This window comes from Leptinotarsa decemlineata, unplaced genomic scaffold, assembly GCF_025532065.1.
Source record: "Leptinotarsa decemlineata unplaced genomic scaffold, Ldec_3_MD MMD2_tig00026330_RagTag_RagTag, whole genome shotgun sequence".
Classification (NCBI taxonomy): Eukaryota; Metazoa; Arthropoda; class Insecta; order Coleoptera; family Chrysomelidae; genus Leptinotarsa; species Leptinotarsa decemlineata.
Genome location: NW_027412690.1, coordinates 3,737,733 through 3,760,410, shown reverse-complemented (window position 1 = coordinate 3,760,410; position 22,678 = coordinate 3,737,733). Strand labels below are relative to the sequence as shown.

Below are 22,678 nucleotides of genomic sequence, written 5' to 3'. Positions count from 1 at the left end.
TCATTTTATGTCACCCAAACGGAAGCCAAAGTTGTTCTAAGTTAGGAACTCGCAGCACTAAATAAGATCAGGTTTCATACAGTAGTTTTAAAGCACCAGAAAAACCATGTATTGAAACTACCCTTAGATTTTTAACTAGCACTGATTTTTTGAGATATTTTATGCAAATTGAACAATAAAAAACGTCCCCCTTCCCTTGCTTTCATCGCTTTTATCCCTCTCCCCTCTCGTCCATTAAATATAATCTATTGCCGATTTTTGTACATCTCCAGGTGAACGATATGAGAGAGAAAAAGTACACGACGAGAACGAGCAGCGCCGGAACATTAATAATACCGGAAGAAAGTTTTCGCAACGCCCATCGCCGACGTCAGCGTCGCGATGCTGCCGACGTCAATGACGCTTCGGGAAGATCCACTTCGAACGGAGTTAAAGGTCACGCCACCATCGTCGAGAGGAAAAGTTCCGGTAAGTTGGGATTGTTGAAGGATTGTTGAGATCACGTTGGTGTGTGTGAATGTGGGTGATTCCCTTTGGGGGTGGGAGGCGTTGAGGGTGTTGGATAATCAGGGAGGTGGCTGAGTTTGGCGAACTTATACCGAGTTTTATCTTGTTTCAGCTCATTGGCGCATTTAGATTAGCGAACGTTGTGATCTTCGTATTCTTAATGTTTATCGTGTTGAACATTCGGATTGTTTGGATACGATGTTACGAGACTGGTCCCAGAAATACCCAGCCCAATGGAGAAAACACAAAAATTTTGGAAAAAATGTATTTTTTCTCCAACGTATTCTCCTTGCAGCTCTATACACTTTTTCCAGCGACGTTCAACGAGTTCAATACCGTTTTTATAGGTATAACTGTCTTGCTCCTCAAAATAGTCATCAACTACCGACATTACTTCTTCATCTTTGGGAAATCTTTGACAACTGAGCCATTTTTTAAAGTTTAGGAATAAAAAATAATCCGAGGTGGCTAAATCTGGTGAATAAGGTGCATAAAGTAACAATTCAAACTTTATTTTGGTCATTGCGATAGTGGATTTGTGAGCTGGTGCATTATCTTGGTGAAACAAAACTTTCTTCTTAGTCAACTGTGTCCGTTTTTGCGTGATTTCCCCACTCAAATGTTGCAATAAGTTCGCATAATACTCGCCGTTGATAGTTTAACCTTTTTTAAGATAGTCAATGAAAATTATCACACGCGCATCCCAAAAAATCGATGCCATGACCTTGCCTGCATATTGAACGGTTTTCACCTTCTATGGAGCCGGTTCTCTCTTTCGAGTTCACTGTTTTGATTGTTCTTTTATTTCGGGAGTAAAAAGATGGACCCATGCTCCATTCATGGTTATGAAACGACGCAAGGATTCTGCTTTGTTGCTGTGCAACTTTGCTAAACACTCAATTGAAACTCTTTACGACACTGTTTTTGCTCGAGTGTGAGCAAACGCGACACCCATCTTGCACACAGCTTTCTCAGGTGCAAATTTTCAGATAATATACGATGTGCCGTACTTTTTGAAATGCCTAGTGAGTCTGCTAGCTCGCCACTGCTTTGTGGATTTTCTTCACCGTTTCTGGAGTCGTCACCTTATTTGGTCGACCACTGCGATGCTCATCTTGACAGCTTCTGTATCTGTAAAGTAGAGAGGGTGAGTGTAGTCCCACAGCACTTAGGCCACATGTGACCGATCACATCATCCCGAAGAGTTGTCCTCCTAGGTCATCGTCCATCCTGTCCTTCCCAGGAAGGTGGACAGATCACCAGGAGACATCTCTTTCATATTGGCAGGAGTAGGCCAAGACTCGCCGAACACACACTCTCTTATTGACGATAACTCCGGGCACTCGCATAGGACATGCCTGACAGTCTCATCTTTATGTTCACACATCCTGCATGGAGGTGTGTCCACTAGCCCCATATTATGAAGGTGTTTCCTTAGTTGACAGTGGCGAGTCAGAAATCATACTGTTAAGCGTAGATTTTTCCTGATCATCGCCAGATATTTCTTCGGCGCCAGCTTCCCAGGGTCGCCCAGGGTGATCCTGGCAAGATTGCATCCTTTGATTCCATCTCTTCTCTTTGAGAATTGAGCATGGGTGTAATATTTAGCTAATTCCGCAAGTGTCGAAGTCATCAGTCCGTAGGTGCCACTGGGTCCTAAAATTCTTAGTCCAGCTGCTTCCTTGGCTAAAGAGTCGGCAATGCAATTACCTTCACCCCTGTCGTGCCCTTTAACCCACCTCAGGATAATGTTATTACCTACCGAGGCTTTGGCTAAATCTTGGTGGCACTCTAGTACTAACCCTAAGGTAACACGTTGTCTGTTCAAGGCTAATAGGGCTAATCTGCTGTCAGTGCAGATTGTTATGTTTTTACCAGAAATTCCTTTACTGGTTATTTCTTTTATGGCGATTGAGATACCAGCCAGTTCTGTTTGGACCACGCTGGTATTTTTTTCCATTCCCCACTAAATCTTTAGGCTTAGTGATCTGGAGTACACTCCACATCCTGAGCCTTCTCTGGTTTTTGAGCCGTCTATATATATGCGTATTGCATTTGTAACATCTGACTCTGTGTTGTTTTCTTTGTATTTTGTAAGGTTTATTAAACCTGGGTTCAATTGCATCACTGGTTGCCTGCAGCAGAGGTTACGCAGTAAGCGCTTCTCGCCATAGGCTCAGCTTCAATTGACCCATTTCTACTTCGAGGTTTACACCAGCCGTACGCAATCGTAACATGGCCATTAACGCAGCCTCCTTAACGTACAGGTCAAGATGTGGCCGACCCAGTAATTAATTCCATCGCCGCGGTTGGTGTTGTTCTCATGGCTTCTGTAATGTTTAAACAAGCCAGGCGCTGTATTTGATATAATTTTTGGATGATCGTTGCTTGTAGAACTTTCGGTCCCCATGCAATGGCTCCGTACGTTAACATAGGTCTTATTATTAAAGTGTAGACCTAGGTGACCACACGGGGTGAAAGACCCCATGCGCGTCCCACTGCCTCCGACATTGCTCATGAGCCACATATGCTCTTTTTGCTCTACTCTGTAGGTGAGAGTTCCATGTCAGCTTCCTGTCGAGGATAGTACCAAGGTATTTCATCTCTTCAGAGAAGTTTAGTTTGCTTTTGAAGATATCTGGAGGTTTAGAGCCCAATAAACTTCTTTTCCAGATAAAAAGCACCATCTCAGTCTTCTTGGGATTGATCGACAGTGAGTGTTCCTCACACCATGTTTCTATTAATTTGAGCCCATCCTGCGCTCTATCGCACAGTGTGTTCACAAATTTGCCGGTCTGCAAGATAACTATGTCATCTGCATATGCAATTGTGTAGAATCCATTATTGTTGAGGTGATTAATCAGGGTATCCAGAACTATGTTCCATAGAAAGGGGAATATCCCTGTGGACATTCCCTCATGACTTGGTAGCTTGTACGGCCCCGTTTAAATTCTGCTCTCCAATATTTTACTGTTGTGAACGAAGGAGCAGACTCACCCAGAGTAGAATCCAGGTCAGCTTTTATAATAGTAGGGATGGGGCGTTTCAATTAAAAATATTGTACCACATAAAGATGACCACTCCATTTTCACAAATTCACCGAAAACGTTCGCAAATGATGACTGCCAAATAAATACTAAACAAGGCAGCATCTTCAAACTTGCAACATATGCCTTATAGATTGTGTACTTTCTAATACAGTGATATTTGTCAAGAAACTACCGCCATCTCTAGGACAGGCCGGGTACTTCTGGGACCACCCTGGTACACGGTGTACTTCAATGAAAAAGTATTCACAACCTCTCTGACAGACAGTAAATGGACTCATATTTTTATACTACTCTTTAAGAGGATGTTTTTGTCATTCAATAACCACCGGACTTGTTTATTTCTTTAAAGTATCCGGGAAACTTTGTACCCCAGGTAAAACTGAAACCTCTGGCGTAAAATGAATTCGAAATAAGCGCTGTTACCAAACACCAGAAATGCAACACCTTTTACCTCTTCTTGACATTTTATTATCAAATTCACTACTAGAAATGAATCGACAACATTTTAGGTTGCCTGTTATTCAATAGAATTAGGTTACTTTCTGGTCGACTCTTTGAAAAGTCATCAAATTTCATTTGAGACAATTGATCGCCACATGTTATTAAATAAACTGCAAAGTATTGGTATCTGGGAAACTGTTTCGTTATGGCTGACTGATTATTTATCACAACGCAAACAGGTAACCAAAATAAAGGATTCAGTGTCATCATCTCGCGATGTCATTTTCGGGGTACCTCAGGGGAGTGTTTTGGGACCTATATTATTTTTAATCTACCTGAATGATATAGATACCATTCATGGTTGTGATTTCATGAACCTTTTTGCAGACGACACTTTGTTATCAATTTCAGGAGATAATATAGAAACAGTAGCTGATCAAATGAATAATGAACTAAGAAATGTTTTCAAGTACATGAATAGCAATAAATTAAAACTCAACACCTTCAAAACAAAATATATGATCTTATCAACTAGTTATAAACTATCACTCATCAACAATCTCAACATAAGATTACAAATTACAGGTGATGTAATAGAGTTCGTAAGTGAATTCAAATACTTAGGTTTCATGGTGGATAATCGTTTATTTCTTCATACTCATTTTGATTATATATATACAAAAAATACTAAAAAAATATATTTTTTCTCAAGAATTCCATCTCAGCTTTCGATGTACTCAAAAATTACATTATATAATTGCATAATCCAACCCCATTTTGATTATTGTGCTAGTCTGTTATACTCATTTGACCAAAATAAGGAATCGGCTTTACAAAAGTTACAGAATCGTGGAATGAGGATCATTTTACAAGTGAATAGGTATTCTAGTATATCAAACACGTTAAAAGTACATATTAGAGAAAGCTCGATCATGGTTCACACAAAATGACTTGATTCTCAATGAACAAAAAACAGAAACTCTAACTTTTGAAACAATTTGCATAAATTGAGATAACAAAAATTCTACCAAATTATTGGGAGTACAAATAAATTCCAACCTGAAATGGATAGACCACATAAATAACATGTGTAGTAAACTTAGTAAGACGGTTTTTGCTATCAGAAGAATTAAATAATAGTAAATCAAAGTGCGGCATTTGCAACATATCATTCTCTTTTTCATTCAGTCCTATGGTATGGTATAATCAATTGGAATAATGCATCAAAGGTACATCTTAATAGAGTATTTGTCATTCAAAAATCTGCAGTAAGAAGCATACTCTCTGCCAATTATGATGAAAAGTGACTACCAATATTTGTAAAACTCAAAATAATGACCCTATATTCAGTTATTGTCTATGAAAATCTGCTTCTTGTTCAACAAAACTTGTTGAATGAAGTTGCTCACAAGGATATACACCAACATGATACAAGAAATAAATCAAAACTTGTTCCTACAGCTAATAGGTTGAAAAGAACAGATAATATAGGAATTAAGCTATACAATGCCTTATCTGCCGAATTTCGTAACTTGCCATTTAGAAGATTCAAAAACTTATTGAAAAAAATATTAACCAAACATCCTTTATATGAAATTGATCAATTTTTCGAAGTTATCCAAGAAGAAAGAGACACTTTTGTGGTCACCTCCCGAACTTTTACTCAACTTTGAATATATATATAATACGTTAGCTATGTGTTTATAATTTGTGAAAGCTCATGGCTTTACATTTTAGTCAAGTCTTGAAAGATTGGAATTTTATCTTGTTAACTTGTATTTTTTTTTTGTAAATCTGATTTATCTAAAAGCATTTTTCAAAAAACTATATTGACAAATCTTACCCTCTCAAACCTATTTTAGAAATTGTATTGACGTGTCTAAAACTGTGTGTTTCTGGAGACTAATAAAAATTATTATTATTATTATTATCTCTACCGATATATAAGGCCGGCTCTCGTCCACAGAGGGCACTTGAATTCAGAAAGTGAATCGAGCGGTTAAACAAGGAATTCAAATAGTTGAAATAAATTAAGCATTAATTGCTCAGTGTTGAATATAAATTAGTTTGTGATAGTGAAATATTGTTAGAAATAAATTTGTTCAAGACAGTTGATTCTTTAGTTTGTTACAATATTCATAGTTTGTTCACATATTCTTTCAACGAAAATGAAACTACAAATTACTCAGAAATGGTTTATTTGATTTCCGACAATAAAAAAGTATTGGAATTGACATATCTATCAAACGAGTTATCACGAGACCCTCCTTTCTATCTGGAAAAAAAATTAATAGCCCCCTCTTGGGGCAACACTTTTGTCTTTCTCATTTCTGTTCAAAAGTTGAAGAGAGGTGTGTGTTATTGGATTTTCGAATGGACATCTTTTTTTAGTAATTTATTTTTCTCTTAGGCAGGTTCACCTCATCCGGGGATGATCCGCGGACGATCCTCAAAGCGCCCCGTCCCGGAGACGAGAGGCGGACAGGTGGCACGCGATGCATTCCAGCGATCCCGCCGCCTCAGAGCGATTCGCCGGTGGTGCATACGATCGATATGATGCGGTTCTCAAAGAAGCTGACCGACCGGAAAAGCAAAGGTGTGTTTGGATTGTTTATTTTTATATCTGCTAACCGGCCACTGCCGCTGGGATGAATACGCGCTCCCCTTCCGATCACGGAAGGGGAGAGCGGGGCGAGGGTTTAGGTGTACGGGGTGAAATGATGAAACAGATAATAATAGTCTTTTTTCGGTGACGGGAAAAAAGTTTAACATTTTATCTCTGATGACAGGTAACAAAATGTCACTTTTCATTAAATTACTTTTTTCACCGGTCCCCGTGAAAAAGGTGAGTACTTTTTTCACGGATATATATATATATATATATATATATATATATATATATATATATATATATATATATATATATATATATATATATATATATACTCAAAAAGTAAGGGAAAACCGCGGACACGTGTTTCTGGCTATTGGCCTCATCAGCGCGGTGCAGCCAATTGCAAAGATGGACAACAACTGGTTACCAAAAATGAAAAACATCACTTATGCACGGTGTCAGCTATAGCTGCCTACGTGGTGATGTTAGATGATGCCTGGGAATTATAGATCTTCTAATTGAAACCACAAATGTGCGGTTAGCTCCTGTTGGTGGAGGCCAATAGCCAGAAACACGTGTTCGCGGTTTGCCCTTAGTTTTTGAGTGTTCTGTCCACGAATTTCCTCCTATCTCTTAAGTAGCTAATTTAAATACCCATAATTATTAGGTGGGCTGAAAAGTTCGCCACCAGTATTGCATCCATATAATTTTTAGTTAACCCTTACCTTCAAAAAACACGTGTAAAAAATTCCACAGCTATCGGACTGTTAGTTTGTGGGATAGAACATTTTAGGTGAAGTAATTTTTGTTGTTTGAAAATAAAGTGTGTCTCACTTCTTATGGAAACACCCCCGTATCTTCCGTAATAATTGAAGTTGATTTTTTTTTGGTTTTGACATCAAAACATGAACGAAATTGTTTAAGAGAAACTCGACTTGTGTTTTCACATGAATAATTTATTTTTTATTTTGTTGTCAGGAAAGTTATTCCCTCTCAATAAGAGAGAAAATGGTAATTTTGTAAGAGGAACGGAAACATGCAATCAGTGAGGTTTTAGGATGGTTAATGTTAGTTCATATTCTCATTTTCCCATTATTTAAAAAAAAAAACAAGGATATTTTGTGGCGAAAAATGTTATGTAGTTCAAAATTCATTCGAAGTACTACTTTCAAAATCACATTTTCAATTTAAAAACAAAACAATCAATTTCAAATGATTTAACTGTTGACAATTTTATATTTTCGTGTCTTCTATGAAATTTCCCTCCAATCGAATACATGTTTCTATGCGCCTTCTATTATTTCCTCTAACTCTTCTCAGTTCTCTAGGTGTGATTTCTCTACACGCTTGTATAATTCTTGCACGGAGATTTTCCTCATTTGTTGGCCTATCCTTATAAACTTTATTTTTCAAGTTCCACCATAAATAAAAATCCAGTGGAGTTAAATCTGGGGATCATGGTGGCCATACTATGAGAGGGCTATTGGGTCCTATCCATTTCATAGGTAGATTCCTTTTCAACCAAACCCTTGTTATGCCACTATTGTGAACTGGTGAACCATCTGACTGAAAAATCATGCTGTCTCTCACATCCAAAGGTAGTTCTTCCAACACATCGGAAAATGCATTTTCGAGAAAATCAACGAATAGTCGTCCGTTTAAATTTTGATCGAAAAAAATGGCCCGATAATATTTTCGTTCAGGATACCACACCACACATTAACTTTCTGAGATATTTGGTCTCTACAATTCACCTCCCATTTTGGATTTTGTTCAGCCCAAAACCTCATCTTCTGGGGAAATACAACATCATTCGTGGTAAAGGTATCCTCATCACTGTATAAGATATACTTTAAAAAATTCCTGTCATTGAGATAATTTCCCTGCATCCATAAACAATACTCCATACGGCGGATTTCATCTCCTTCGTGCAAATTATGTAAAAATTTTGGTTTGAACGCATGCATTTTATGCCTCTTTAAACACCTCCATATTTTACTGCGGCTCATATTGAGTTGAAGCGATAAGTTTCTCAAACTAATTCTAGGATCAGCTTGATGAGCCGCCAATATCGTATCATCATCAACATTATGTTTTACAATTTTTCTGTCCTTTGTTACTTGGCCGGTGCTCACGAATAGATTATATATTTTATGTACAGTTCCAGTGTGTACAGCTACCTCTAGCTGGTGTCTTCTATTAAATTCAGCGGTCGCTTCACGATAAGACCTAACCCCTACACCAACAATTAAAACAATTTCAATTTTTGCTTGAAGTGACAGACGTTCCATGTTGAACTTTGTCAATCAAAATGAGCTGATATCAGTTGAAATGGGAACTTCAGAAATATTAAAATATGAACAGGAACTCACGAACAGAAACCAACTGGAACACAGGAAGAATATCCAACACAAATACAGGAACAATAAACACAATGGTAACAAAAACACGGCAGAAACAACAGGAACCTCGGTGATTCAAAGAACAACAATACATGCAATAAGGTTTTATATTCTGCTTGGTAAATAAATAAATGAACGAATAAATGAATGAATGAATAAATAAATGGATGAAAAATAAATAATAGCGTTACCATTTCACTACACTTGAAATAGATCTTATCTCAGACGGAAGTTTCGTGTATCCCATAGATCATCAATAAAGACAGTCGAATCCCGGACACCACTGCTGTCTTGGTTATATCTGTCCAGTATTGACGATGAATAATATTCCGAAACCGGTCTGGAGGTGATTACTCGATTGATTTCAGCAACTTCCCGCTGCTGGACGAACGGTGAACATCTTCAAGAACTTGCACATATGCCTTTTTCGGGTATGCGTCTTGGTATTAGCCAGGGGTCAGTTATTTTCCGATAGCCATGTGCCAATATTACCAAATATTTCTTTTCTTAGTGATTATAATTCATCAAACATAGCTACTGATAAATTATCTCTAACAACCCCCCTTTTTCCAGGCGACACGTGCCCAGAAAATCCCTCTCCTCCCCAAGCTGTGCGTACCTGTTTTATTCCCACAGTGACGTATTTCCGTTCGAGCGAATCTTGAACGGTGGCAATAAATCGCTAAAAATCGACGAGCGCCGCCACGAGGGCGGTAAATCAACGACGTCGTCGACTTCGATAAATTCGAATGGAAGTCGTCAAAATAGCGGAGCAATTACGGAGAAATTAAAGAGGAAAAAGCGGCGGCGGAGAGCGCCCGAAATAAAGAACGAAGGATCGACGTCTTCGGGAACAATGGATGGGAGGAGGAAAGGTAAGGGAAGTTTTATTGTAGTTTGCGGTTGTTCGATATTTTCCCTCGGATCTGTCTTCAGAAAAGCGGTGTGTTTGGAAAGACGGATTGGTATTTGAGGGATTATTCATAGATTTTGTGATAAATATTTTGAAAAATGAGAATTAAAACTTCTTATGTCTTCATACTACTTGAATTTGCAACGAACTTTACTGCTTTTCGTCCCACGAGGACATTTTCAAACGAATACAATGAACTGAAATAAATAACAATGTACACACTTATGCAACCACAGTCAGTGGTTGCATAATGTCTTTATTACCTGAAGGAAAGGGAATTGAAACTTTCTATGTTCTTTACCACTTTTATTTGTAACTAACGTTACTGCAGTTTCGTTCAATGTATAAGTTTGAAAATGTCCTTATAGGACGAAACTGCAGTAATGTTAGTTACAAATGAAAGTGGTAAAAACATGGAAAGTTTCAATTCAATTTTCTTCATTATGATTTCTTACCACGTAGTAATGGCTACATCCATCAATTTACTTCATCACCTGTATATTGTTTGCCTGTGACAATGTGGGAACTCTAATATGAAAACCGGCGAGTAGATCAGGTCGATTTGGTCATTTAGTATGTGACATCCGCAATATCAATGCTTATGAATTTCCAAAGATTCCAAATGACTGACTTTCCAACCCTTGCCTGCATATTGCAAAATTTCCGTATCGTTTAGATTCGAGAACTTGTGGTTGCATTCCTAGGAATTGTTTGAAAACGTCGAATGATTTTTACCTAGTCTGAAGGACCTTTCATGTTCAGCATTCCGGTTTGAGGAATTTTGGCCTCATTGTTCAACATAAACACTATTACTCTCAGGACACTTGATCTCATAAACTCTAGATTTCTCCAGCTTGTCCACTTTATCTTCGGCATTGAAAAGGAGATTAGATAACATGGCCTGAATAACACTTCCACATTGTTTTTTCTGAAAAATCCCGCAATTGTCTCTGTTTTATTACCAAAATATGTTAACGAGTATGTATAGTAATTATTATGTATATTGATTTATATGTATATTGATTTATATTGTAATGAATCTGAAGCCGGCCCTGACCGATATCTCAGCGAGCAAACGCATGACTCATCGGGAATGCACTCGATAAGCCACCGCGAAGAATCTAGGCCAGTGCCGAAATCCCTAGAGAGATCCGGAGCGTTCGTTGACGTTATAAAAAGGCCGCTCTCCGTACCGAGCAGTAGTCTGTACTTAGAAAGTGAATCGTGCGTTTAAAGAAAGAAATCTAACTGTGAAGATAAATTAAGCGTTAGTTGCTAAGTGTTGTATATAAATTAGTTGTGATAGTGAAATATTGTTAAAAATAAATTCGATTAAGACAGTTAATTCATTAATTCGTTACAATATGTATATTGATCTGTACCTAAATTTGAGGCTTTACTTTCTGACTAATTTCTGGGTTTTGTCTGCGTTAAAACCATTGGTATGTCCCATCTGTAGAATTGCTTTAATTTTATCATCTAGATTGTTAGCAGACAGAGGTAACAAGGATACTCTGTGTAACATTGTGGAGTAATGTGACGCCAGAAGATGCTATCGTATAGAGAAACACGTGTCGCGGTTTTGTAAGCAAGTGAGTATCTCATATTAAAGCGTGTTTTTTGAATACTTTATATAGGTACTATTATTCTATTGATTACGAAAAAAATGTTGTCAAAAAGCTCCTGACTCGTTTTAGTAGGGGAGCCCACGATGCAAAATGGGGATTTATTCGAGCGTCATAGAGACAGACATATTAGGATGCGAAGCAGAAAAAAATGTTATATAATATATATCTTTTCATCGGTGGGGGATGCGGCTATAGATTTTTAAATATGTAAAAAATACTGTTATATGGACATACTCGAGCGCCAGATATTGATAGCATCAATGCCCTACGTATTTTTAATAATGTTCGGATGTTAATCTGATTGTTTGCATGATGCGGGTGGTTGTACTTAAGGGTTAAAAGTGAAAATAAAAAAAATTAATCGAGCACATCAGATTTTCTAAGGGGGTGTTAAGTGCAATAAAAAAAGCTCTCATTCAATAATCTGACGATTTCGATCGGACGCAAATTCGCGACCATTATTATAATGTGCAAAAAAAATTCGCCATTTTGAAATACTCAAGCGCGTCAGATTAAGATATATATGGTTCATCTTTATGTTCTAGACGTGCTGTCTCATAATCTAACGATTATCTAGAGGCATGTGCCTAATCTGACAAAAAAAAATTCTGTTCCATGACGCCATCACAGCTGTGATCAGCTGTGATGGCGTCATGGAACAGAATTCAGAGTGGGGACGGAGTGAGAGAGTAATAGATAGAGAAAAAGTGAAAGAGGAATAGAAACTCGGAGAGGGAAATATAGGTATCACACAGCTGCACGCATTAAACTTTATCAAGGAATTTTTGTTATTTCAGCTTGCGGAAATCGTCAGATTATATATTTTTCATTATACTTAAATTATTTCCTTGAAAAAAAATAAATTAGCTACGCTCGAGAATGTCGATGACGTTATTTCTTCACAACTTTGCTGCCCTCCCCTTTCTTTACGTCACTCTCAAATTGTCAGATTACTGGAATATACACTTTTTAGCATGTAATTAACTCTCTCTACTTTAATCTGACGCGCTCGAGAATTTCTGATGATCAATTTTTTCAACTAATCTGATCCTTTATCCTTCACGGGCGGCCTTATATAGGGAGTTCATATTTGGTGGAGGTAGTACTTAACCGGGTACATGGTATTCCCCTGTATAATAATCTTCCGCGCTTTAGTAAATCCCGAAATCCCCGCTTGGACTCCCCTATTATTTCGCTGATGTATCTAATTTACTGGATGTCTCATGACGGATTCTAATTTCGAAATATTTTTTCAAATCAGTTTCAACAGCTCGGTCGGTCGGTAGCCAAGTGGTTCATCGTGGGTGCTTTGTTCACTCACTCGAATCGACTGCCATGTTGGTCGGTGGTTCAAGCCCTAGTCTGAACGATCGATTTTCACTTGCTATCGTCCAACCCGTGTTGGACGATAGCAAGTAAAAGGTAAGACCTCGTTAATCCAAGTTTCTACTTCTGAAGGTTGTCGTTCGTAGGGGTGCGACAGCTGGTTAACGGAAAGACAGATTTTAAACAGAAGCTCCAATGAATGACCTCCTATGGGGTTTTAATCATACATATAATTATCTAAAGCAATTTTTTACCCACTGTGACGACGATGAGCAACAAACTTTGTTGTGTTGGTACTCATCTATGAAAGCTCGAAATTTGGTTAAAATAATTTGACCCAAACCCAACAGTAACGAAAAATTATCCTCTATTATCCTTTCACTACATACAGGCAGTTTCTTTTATCATCTGGTAACATTGCTATATTCCAAACCATAACAGACACGAAGACAATTAAATGGGAAAAAGAAAATTTACAGGGACTCTCGCCCTTCTCGAGTTATACCAGGAAAACCAAAAATGCTGTTTTTCGTTTTTTTCGAATGGAATTGTTATTTCGGAGAATATAAAAAATGAAAAAGGAAAATGTTATTGTATTCGAAGTGTACTATGATGATGTAATAATAAATATTCGATAAAACGTTTCGGGTCAACATGGCCACCATCAACTTTTTTTTTTAATACGGACCTTTCTTTTTTATTACAGATATTGATAAATCAATAAATTCACAATCCAAGGGTATATCACATTTGATATTTCTATAGTGTTTCTTTTGAAATAACTACCACCATCATTGACAACAATTTTAAATTATGGTCCTGTCGTTATTTCTTTTGTGAATTGTTTCGATTTCCTCAAAATACAATTCAGACAACCCAATAAATTCGACAGGTAGGTACGCTAACACAATGAAAATTCGTACTTTTTCGTTTTGGAAATTTTTGTAATGACGTAATCCTTCTTTCAAGGCTTAGTTCTCCTTAATCAATTATAATTCGTGATATTTTTATAATTCTCAATAACGAAAATATCAGTTTTTGGTCAAAATTCAATTCTTGTATAATTTGTCATGATTAAATAACATCTCAATTCATTTACCATCTTAAACGCATAGGCTTTGCTTGGTTTCTATGGCATGAAAAATGAATGCGTTGATATCTGTTTAGAACAGTCAGAGGTTTATGAAAATATCGAAGATGTTTGTTTGAAGGTGGTTGACAATATTTCGTGGTGTATTTCATCAGTTCGGACTTCCATTGTACATATAATATAAATTGATTTGAAATCTCTAAAAAATAAAAAGATTAACCGAAAAATGACAAGTTTATTCAAACAAAAAACGTAAATTACAAGGAAATAACATACAAGCTACAACCTGAAAATAAAAAATTGAAATATTAGTAGAAGCTGAAAATTAAAAATATTATTAACAAAAATGAAAAATAAAAATTAAAAGATTCCAAACCAAGTTACGTCACGACGTTTCGATTGTTAGTATCCACAATCGTCTTCGGGTGATAACTGGACTTAGTCCTCCGAGATCTGACTATTTATAGGTCATTCGGGTGCTTTCACCTTTCACCTATCCCCTCTTTCCTTTTTCCGCTTCATTGGTTTTAGCGGGAGACGACCGTGTGGCGGGAGTTGGTCGTTTTTCGCTTGATAAGAGGTTTCCATATGTTACATATCTCTACGCTAGCTTGACTAAATGCGGACAATGAAAACACTAATTCGCTAATATTCTGAATGAATTCGGCTTCCTTTCGACAATAAACTGTCCAACAAGAGTTCAATACAGTCGTGAATCATGTATAGATCACATTTTCCTGAAGGCAAACTCAGAAACAACAGAAAATATTGGACCCCTTGTCATTAAAACTGACATTAGTGATCACTTTACAACCTTACTACAAATCATTTTTGCTTCCTCACTAAAATCTATAAAACCAAATTAATATATCATAAGTGTAAACCACATGAAACTCAAGGAACGCCCGAAAGGAATATTATGGACTTCATTGTACGCTGAAAAGGATCCAAACATTGCGACAGATATTTTCATCAACACTCTTCAAATACAGATAGATGACTGCACAACAATAAAAAAAACAAAGAAAAAACAATAAAACTGCGCCTTGGGTAACGAACGCATTAGTAAAATCAATTCACACAAAAAACGAATTATTCAAAGCAACAAAAAAGAATCCAGATGATAGTGAAATTAGGACACAATACAACAGATATAGAAATAAACTAACGTCTTTAATACAAAAAAAACAAATATGATTATTACAAGCTGCAAATAGGTATTAACTCTGCAGACAGCAAAAAACTTTGGGGCGTAGTAAAACAATTAACTGGCTCAGAAAAAAAGAAACATTAAATTGAATCATTAAAAAATGATGCAGGCGAAATAATAATAGATAAACATGACATTTCAAATGAATTTAATTCTAAATTTGCTAAGATGGGTAAGACGCTCGCTGACAAAATTACTCGTGATCCAAAGTATACATTGAATCGTAAATCAATTCCCAACTCTATGATCCTATCTCCAACGAATGAAAGAACATACTTCATAAAAGAATTGAAAAATAAAAAATCTGTCGGATTAGATGATATCAAATCAGAAACATTCAAAGCAATAATTTCCCAAATAGTCGAACCACTCGCGTACATATTCAATTCTTGTATCGAAATTGGTCTATGGCCAACCACCTTCAAAAACTCTGTTGTCTTACCTATACACAAAAAAGGCGATAGATCTAAGGTCGACAACTATAGACCTATATCATTACTAACTCACCTGTCCAAATTTTCGAAAAGTTATTAAAAAACAGATTAATATCTTATCTTGAAAAATACCGTATTGTCTCGAATCACCAATTTGGCTTCAAGAAGAATACATCCACAGAAGACGTAATTCATGAACTAACCAAAAAAACAACAGTGCTGTTAGTAAGAATAAAGCATGCTTATGCCTATTCATAGATCTGTCTAAAGCTTTCGACACTGTAAGCCATCGCTTACTCTTGCATTCTCTAGAAGACATTGGCGTCCGAGAAATTCACTGAAATTATTCGAAAGTTATCTCTCAAAGAGAAAGCAAGTAGTAAGAATTGACAACATACTGAGTACCGAAGAAAATACCGAGTATGGTGTACCACAAGGAACCGTTCTAGGTCCTATTCTTTTTAGTATAGTAAATGGTTTATTTGCGCTAGAGAGTGATGGTGATATTATAGGATTTGCTAATGACACAGCCATATTATACGAAGACGAGAGCTGGATTTCTCTTAAGGAAAAAGCAAAAAAGGCTTTAGTCGTATTAAAACCAGGTTAGAACACAAACTCCTTACAGTAAATTTAGAAAAAACGAATTACATGACATTCACGTGCAACAAATCAAAACACATTTCCTTTAACAATTTAGAGGTCAACATTCAAGGTCTACCCATCAAAATTCAACCAGTAGAAAAAAATCAAATATTTGGGCGTCTCCTTTGATTGTCATTCAAAGTGGAATCACCATATCACGTATATTATTAAAAAACTACAGACAATACTATACAGATTCAAATATTTGAAAAAAATACTGAAATATGGCCAGCTGAAAACCTTGGTAGAAAGTCATTTGAGATATGGTATTTTGGGATGAGGCGATACACTGAGAACGCACCTTAAGCCTCTGGAAACCATTCAAAAAAGATTACTAAGAATAATGCTTTCAAAAACAACAGATATCAACAACAACAACCTTATATCCTTGATCCAAGGTAATTGTACTATCTGAAAACTGGTTTGAAATATCATACTTTACGGAATCAGGCACAGCTACCTACTCACCATTACGAAACAGATACATTGCACCTAAAGTATATAATTCTATTCCCAAATTAATAACCGACATCAAAAACATTTTTACTTTCAAGAAAGAATTAAAAAAATACATTCGGAAAATGCCTAGAATAGTAGTCACTGAAATAATCGAAGGAAAATGAAAATTGAAAACTTTTTAAATACCGATGTATCACTGTTAGCAAACAGGTATATAGATTATTGATATATTGTATTGAACTGAACTGTTTAAAAGTTTGATATTCGATTAGATGAAAATTGTGTTACTGTATTATACTATCTGTTTTCATATTTTTATTTTAAGGAAAATGAAAATTGAACACCATTTTAAATACCTATGTCTCACTCTTAACAAGCAGGAATACAAACGATTGGTATATTATATCAAACAGAACTGGTTGAAAGCTAAATAATCTTCGACTGTGTCTTTGTATTGTATTATAGTGTTTGTTTTTTTATTTTATTTTATTGTAAGTATAATGACAAACTAAAATAGCTGTACATGTTTAATTACATTTACGATTGAATATGTTCGTAATCAAATACCTTTATATGTTATTCATTCTATGTTTTTGTTTAACTACTTCAATGTATTCATTACCATGAATACCAACTTTGTAACTCGAAACAAGTATTCACTTACTTGTCGAGCATCTCGTTATTTATTTGACCTTTCAATTTGTTCTTCTCATTTGTATTTATATTTGGATCTTAAATAAATAACATACATTATATTATTATTATAAGGTACATCTGTTGAATTAGTTGTCATTTATTCAGTCTATTTTGCCAGATCACCATGAACAAAATGACTGTTCTGTTTGGGAAACGTACAGCGCGCTTTGCCCATTTTACAGTCTCCTTAATCGACCTACCGACAAGACTATTCGCAATGTGGTGGATAAATTTGAGTCCACTAGTTCAGTAAACGATCGACCAACACCCTTACACCGACAAAATGCAGGATCTGTCGAAAACATCGCCGCTGTCTGTTAGAGGGTACCGGAGAATCTGAGACAGTAGATCACGTTGTACTTACAAGAACTCAGCCTTTCGCAAACCACAACTTGGCAAATTTTGGTGAAGTAAACTGGCCACCAAGATCGTGCGATTTGACTCCGTTAGACTTTTTTGTGGGGATTTCTTGAGTTGCAGGCAACTCAATCCACTCATTTCATTGTATTTTCATTTCACATTTTATTGCTTAATATAATTCATATTTTAGCTATTCATTCTAGTTTCTATTTCATAGATTTCGAATTATATTAGACAATGGAAGTCCGAACTAGTAAAGTGGTGAATTTTGTCTTTTTTACAAATGTATTAAGCTCTTCAACAAATTTTATTTTTCCCAGCTTGTTAAGGATGAAAATATTAAAAACGATTGTTGACAAACTGAGCTGTTGGAAAATAGGAGTATTTTAATGAAGACATTTCAATACCCGTAGATTATCTCTATCAGGATTTTCTCAACAAACCAAATTTCTCCGATATTACGATCCTACAAGGCTTACTCATCAAATCATGATTGTTTTCTATGAGTCTATCATGAGCCAAACTGAAGGAAATCACTAGGACCGTCAGGAACAGTGAGAAAGCCCGCCAAAGTCAATAAAGACGTCAGCTTTCCTGCTCTGAGTGACTACAAAATCAGATTCACATCAACGTCAATATTAGCTCAAGTCCTCAACTTCCCTAAACAATCTAATTTTATATCGGAACGCATAAGGAATATAAATTTCGGTAGGATACTCTTTCGCGATTTGAATTAATCATGGATTAACTCGATTCCGCGCATCAGAATGGATACACTGTTGTTCCTTGAACATTATTTTGTTTGCGAATGGATGTATTATTCGAGTTTGAATTTCATAGTTCCATGGGTTCGGAGTTATTTGTTGTGCTCGCGTGGGTTTTGTACGAAAGGTGAAACTGGATGACCGATTTCATACAAAGGCTGCTGGACAAAAGCGGTGTGTAGAATACCGGATAATCTCGAAGTGAATTCGTTAATGAAAATGTTTCTTCAAAGAGGACTGTATAACAGAAACCTTATCAGCAAGCAATAAAACAAAGGAACAGAGACATGTAGACAACGTATCACGTTTTATGAGAATGTGAGAAGAATATACCATACATCCAACTCGTCTAGAGAAGAGGTGTCATAAAAAGATAGGAGGAAAAACACATAAAGCCCACGAGGCTTCAGAGTTTGCGGAGACTTGGAAGAAATGGGCAAGTCACACGGTTCCCAAACAACAACGAACTCTCTCAGGACAGTTTGTAGAGAATCATCTGAATATACAGAGTATATACAGGTATACAGCGTGACTCACGGTCGATGGTAGGTTAGACGTTTCTGGAAAACGCAAAGCATGATTTTTCTGGAAATTTCACCTCTCACATTTCCTTACCTGTCCTATCGATCTAAAATATTTTCAGCATTGAGGCGTTGCCACTTCCATCAAAAGTCCTAGCAACGTTATTTTTTTAAATAGAACACCCCGTATATTAATACATTTTTGGAATCGCTCTGGTATTTCAATACTTGTTTGTCGATAATGTCCTATACCTATCGCTATATGTTTTCGAAATAAAAAATAAATTGTGCTAAATATGGCCCAAAACATAGCCTTAATTGAAATTAAGTACATCAGTACTCTCAATTCATGAAAAGTTGATATTTTGATGATAGTTTGGACAAACTCGAAATATTCAAATAACACCAAGAAATCGACTACATATCATACAGGGCGTGCTAAAATTACTATTATTTCCATTGTGCATAAAAGTAGTCAAAAATTCATTTTTTCAAATGAAACCCCCTATATATTACTCGGTAAATTGAAAGATGGTGAAAAATGCTTCAAGATGATATATCATGTCCCTATACCTAAATCGTCAAGTTTTCTCAATAAAGTCGCTTCTTCTAGAAACATTATTTTTTTTAGAATTTGGATTTAGGTAGCAGTGGAATTATCAAGCTTATAGCAGTTCGGTTACTTTTATAAATAATTTACAAAGAGTTATCGACGGTGTTTCGAATCATCTTCCAAAATGAATGCAAATATCGATTATTCAAACGAAGTTCTTATCAAATTCTTTATTATACATATGAACAAAGTGATCAAATCATTGTCAGAACGTGTAAAAAATTCAACCAAATGTATCCTGAATTAACACAAATGAAAAAGAGGAACTTTGTAAGATTACAAAATAATTTTCTTAACTATGGCTCAAAGTTTCCAGGGAACAACTGTACCAAAAATCAGTAATTTCTAGGTAAAAAGTAAGATTTTGTGGGCAAAAACATGTGAAAACATACATACTAAAGTTATATTTTTTCTCATGGAACACCCTACATTTTTTTTAATTTTTAGATACTATAGACAAAATAAAGGTGTTACTATTATATTTCTCATACTTAAAACTGACTGTTTCTGAAAAATTTCGAGAAATTTGAAAATACAGACCATAATTTAAGAATTATTTTCACCCTGTAACGTATAACGAGCTGCTCGTGATTAAATTTACTGCTTAACTCAAAGGTTAAAGTTAACTACCAGATGAAATTTTTAATGCAATATTATTCCGAGTGGCGAAACAAATTGCCTTAAAATTTGGACACATATTTATTTAAATAACTTCTTGAAGTTGAATGGAACACCCCGTATTTGGTGGCGTAGTTTGACGAAAAAGTAGATTTCCTTCTAAACTATATTAGGGTATCCTATACCTATCTCTTCTGGTTTTTACACAAAAGGCGTTTTTATATTTTACTTATAAGTAATTTTTTCATTTCAAAAATGAAACACCCTGTATTGCTATGAAAAGCAAAAAAGCATTCTTTAAGTCATTTTATTGAAAAATTGTGAATCTTAAATAGTTTATTAATTCAATTAATGCTCAAAATGGTGTCTATTATTCTCGATGCATAGGCGAACTCTTTCTTGAAATGAGTGCTGAACTCTGGATAACATATTGTGCGAACGAATCGCTCTTCTTATTTGTACTTTCATATCCTGAGGTGTCGTTGGCGGTGTATCGTGAACAATACTTTTGATATATCCCCATAAAAATAGTCGGAACTTGTAAGGCCCGAAGACCTGGCTGGCCAGTTCTGTGGACCTCCTCGTTCTATCCATCTATTTGGATATTGTCGATCTAACTCGTTTCTAACACGTCTATCAAAGTGTGCAGGAGCACCATCTAGGTGCATCCACATCCGTTGACGAATATTAAGAAGTATACTTTCCAACAGCATAGGCAAATTATCCCTAATGAATCCGAGAAACATGACGCCGTTTAAATGACCATAGAAAAAGTAAGGATCTACTACTTGCGTTCAAATTATTCCACCCCACACAGACCATCTGTGCTGGTGATCAAGGGTTCTAAAAATATTAGGGTTTTCGTCACTGTAGTAGTGAAAGTTATGTCTGTTAACTAATCCGTTGTTAGGGAAAGTTGACTCATCGGAAAATAGCACATAATCAAAAATATTTTCTTCAACCCCAAACTATATACAAATATACAGGGTGTATATTTCAAAATAATTTTGGAATATGCTCCTCATAGACCCACATATACCTGTGCTGGAATTTTTCCCTAACTCTCTTCATTTCTGGTAGATATACCGAGGCGAATGTGGTGGGCCACCCTGTATAAACATAAAGCTGAGCGTCCATTTTTTTGAACTGGAAAACGATAATGCAATGTTCCATACTCATTCGGGAACTCATTTCTCTATGCCACAGTAGTTGTGTTGCTGTTCTACGAGGTATATTCTAAACATACGGTGAATGTTCAAATTTCGCGGGCTACGTATATTCGATTAGTAATTTTTTTATGTTGGTACACTCGTCTCAAGCATATGCTCACAGTTTTAGCTGTTTAGCATGTTTAGTTTGTTGGTTAGAGGCATAAAAGTTACAAGTGTTTTGCATGTTCGGCTCAAAAACACTTGAAATGTTAACAGTGAGTCAGAAAAATTTTTACAAGTAGTATAAGATTTTCACAGGTCGAGAGGATGTGATTGATGACGTTCACCCTGGACGCCCTAGCACATCAACAGCCGATGAAAATGTTGAGAAAGTGGAGAAAATTGTTATGGAGAATCGTCGAATCAATATTAGATGAGTTGCTGAGGATGTCGGCATATGGGTTGGTTCATGACATGCTATTTCTTTTTTTGGAAATTTCCCATTAAGAATAGAAATAATATCACAAAACTATAATAAAAAAAATATTTCAATAATAAACAATGCGCACTATCAAAAAGCCAGCACACAAAACAAAATATTTTATTACCTCTTGGAGAGTAAACTAACCATTCACGTATGCTACGCTGTCTAAAAGTCGATTTTTTTAAGTTTGTACTAAGAAACAAACCAGACTGCAGCTACTGCCAAGAGTGTCACGCCGAGGTACAATCTATTTCCAATCTCTTATTAAATGATCACATTCGCATTAGACAGCGTGCGATATGGGATTTACAACTGATCGAAGTCGAGGTATTGAAAGCGAATGTTGCCACGTTTATTGGTTTTCCGTGTTATATATCTAACAATATATTTGTGAAATATTTCAAATCGAAAGGGCGCTAAGAACAACATTTTGCAAAGAGCGGGGGGCAAACTGCCCCCCTTGGTCCCCTGTGGCGCTGCCACTGGTAGTGCATCAGGAGTTCTTGCCACATGGTCGTACGGTCAATTTTTGCGCCGCTTGCAAGAAGCGATACGAAGAAAATGTCCGGTATTGTGGAACAACAATTCACGGTTTTTGCATCTCGATAATGTTTTGTTCACTCGTCATTACTTGCCCGTAATTTTTCGGCCAAAAACAACCGTAATCATGCCTCAGTCACCGTATCCACCTGATTTGACCTCCTGCGACTTTTTCCTGTTCCCAAGATTGAAGATACTCATGAAAGGAAAGC

At 36.2% G+C, this 22,678-nt stretch overlaps 1 protein-coding gene across 2 annotated transcripts in view; it reads left to right on the top strand.

The window, feature by feature from the left end:
• The first annotated feature begins 335 nt into the window (after nucleotides 1–335).
• LOC111512197 (tyrosine-protein phosphatase non-receptor type 13) overlaps nucleotides 336–22,678 on the top strand; it is a 261,752-nt gene continuing 239,409 nt past the window's right edge. Inside the window, exons 1-3 of one of the 2 annotated variants that reach the window (XM_074183059.1) lie at nucleotides 336–468; nucleotides 6,409–6,594; nucleotides 9,588–9,889. In XM_074183059.1, coding sequence (XP_074039160.1) covers nucleotides 6,494–6,594; nucleotides 9,588–9,889 — 403 coding nt within the window. In that variant the 5' untranslated portion in view covers nucleotides 336–468; nucleotides 6,409–6,493. Of the gene's footprint in view, nucleotides 469–6,408; nucleotides 6,595–9,587; nucleotides 9,890–22,678 lie in introns of those variants that run through there. The other variant, XM_074183061.1, reaches the window with a different exon arrangement.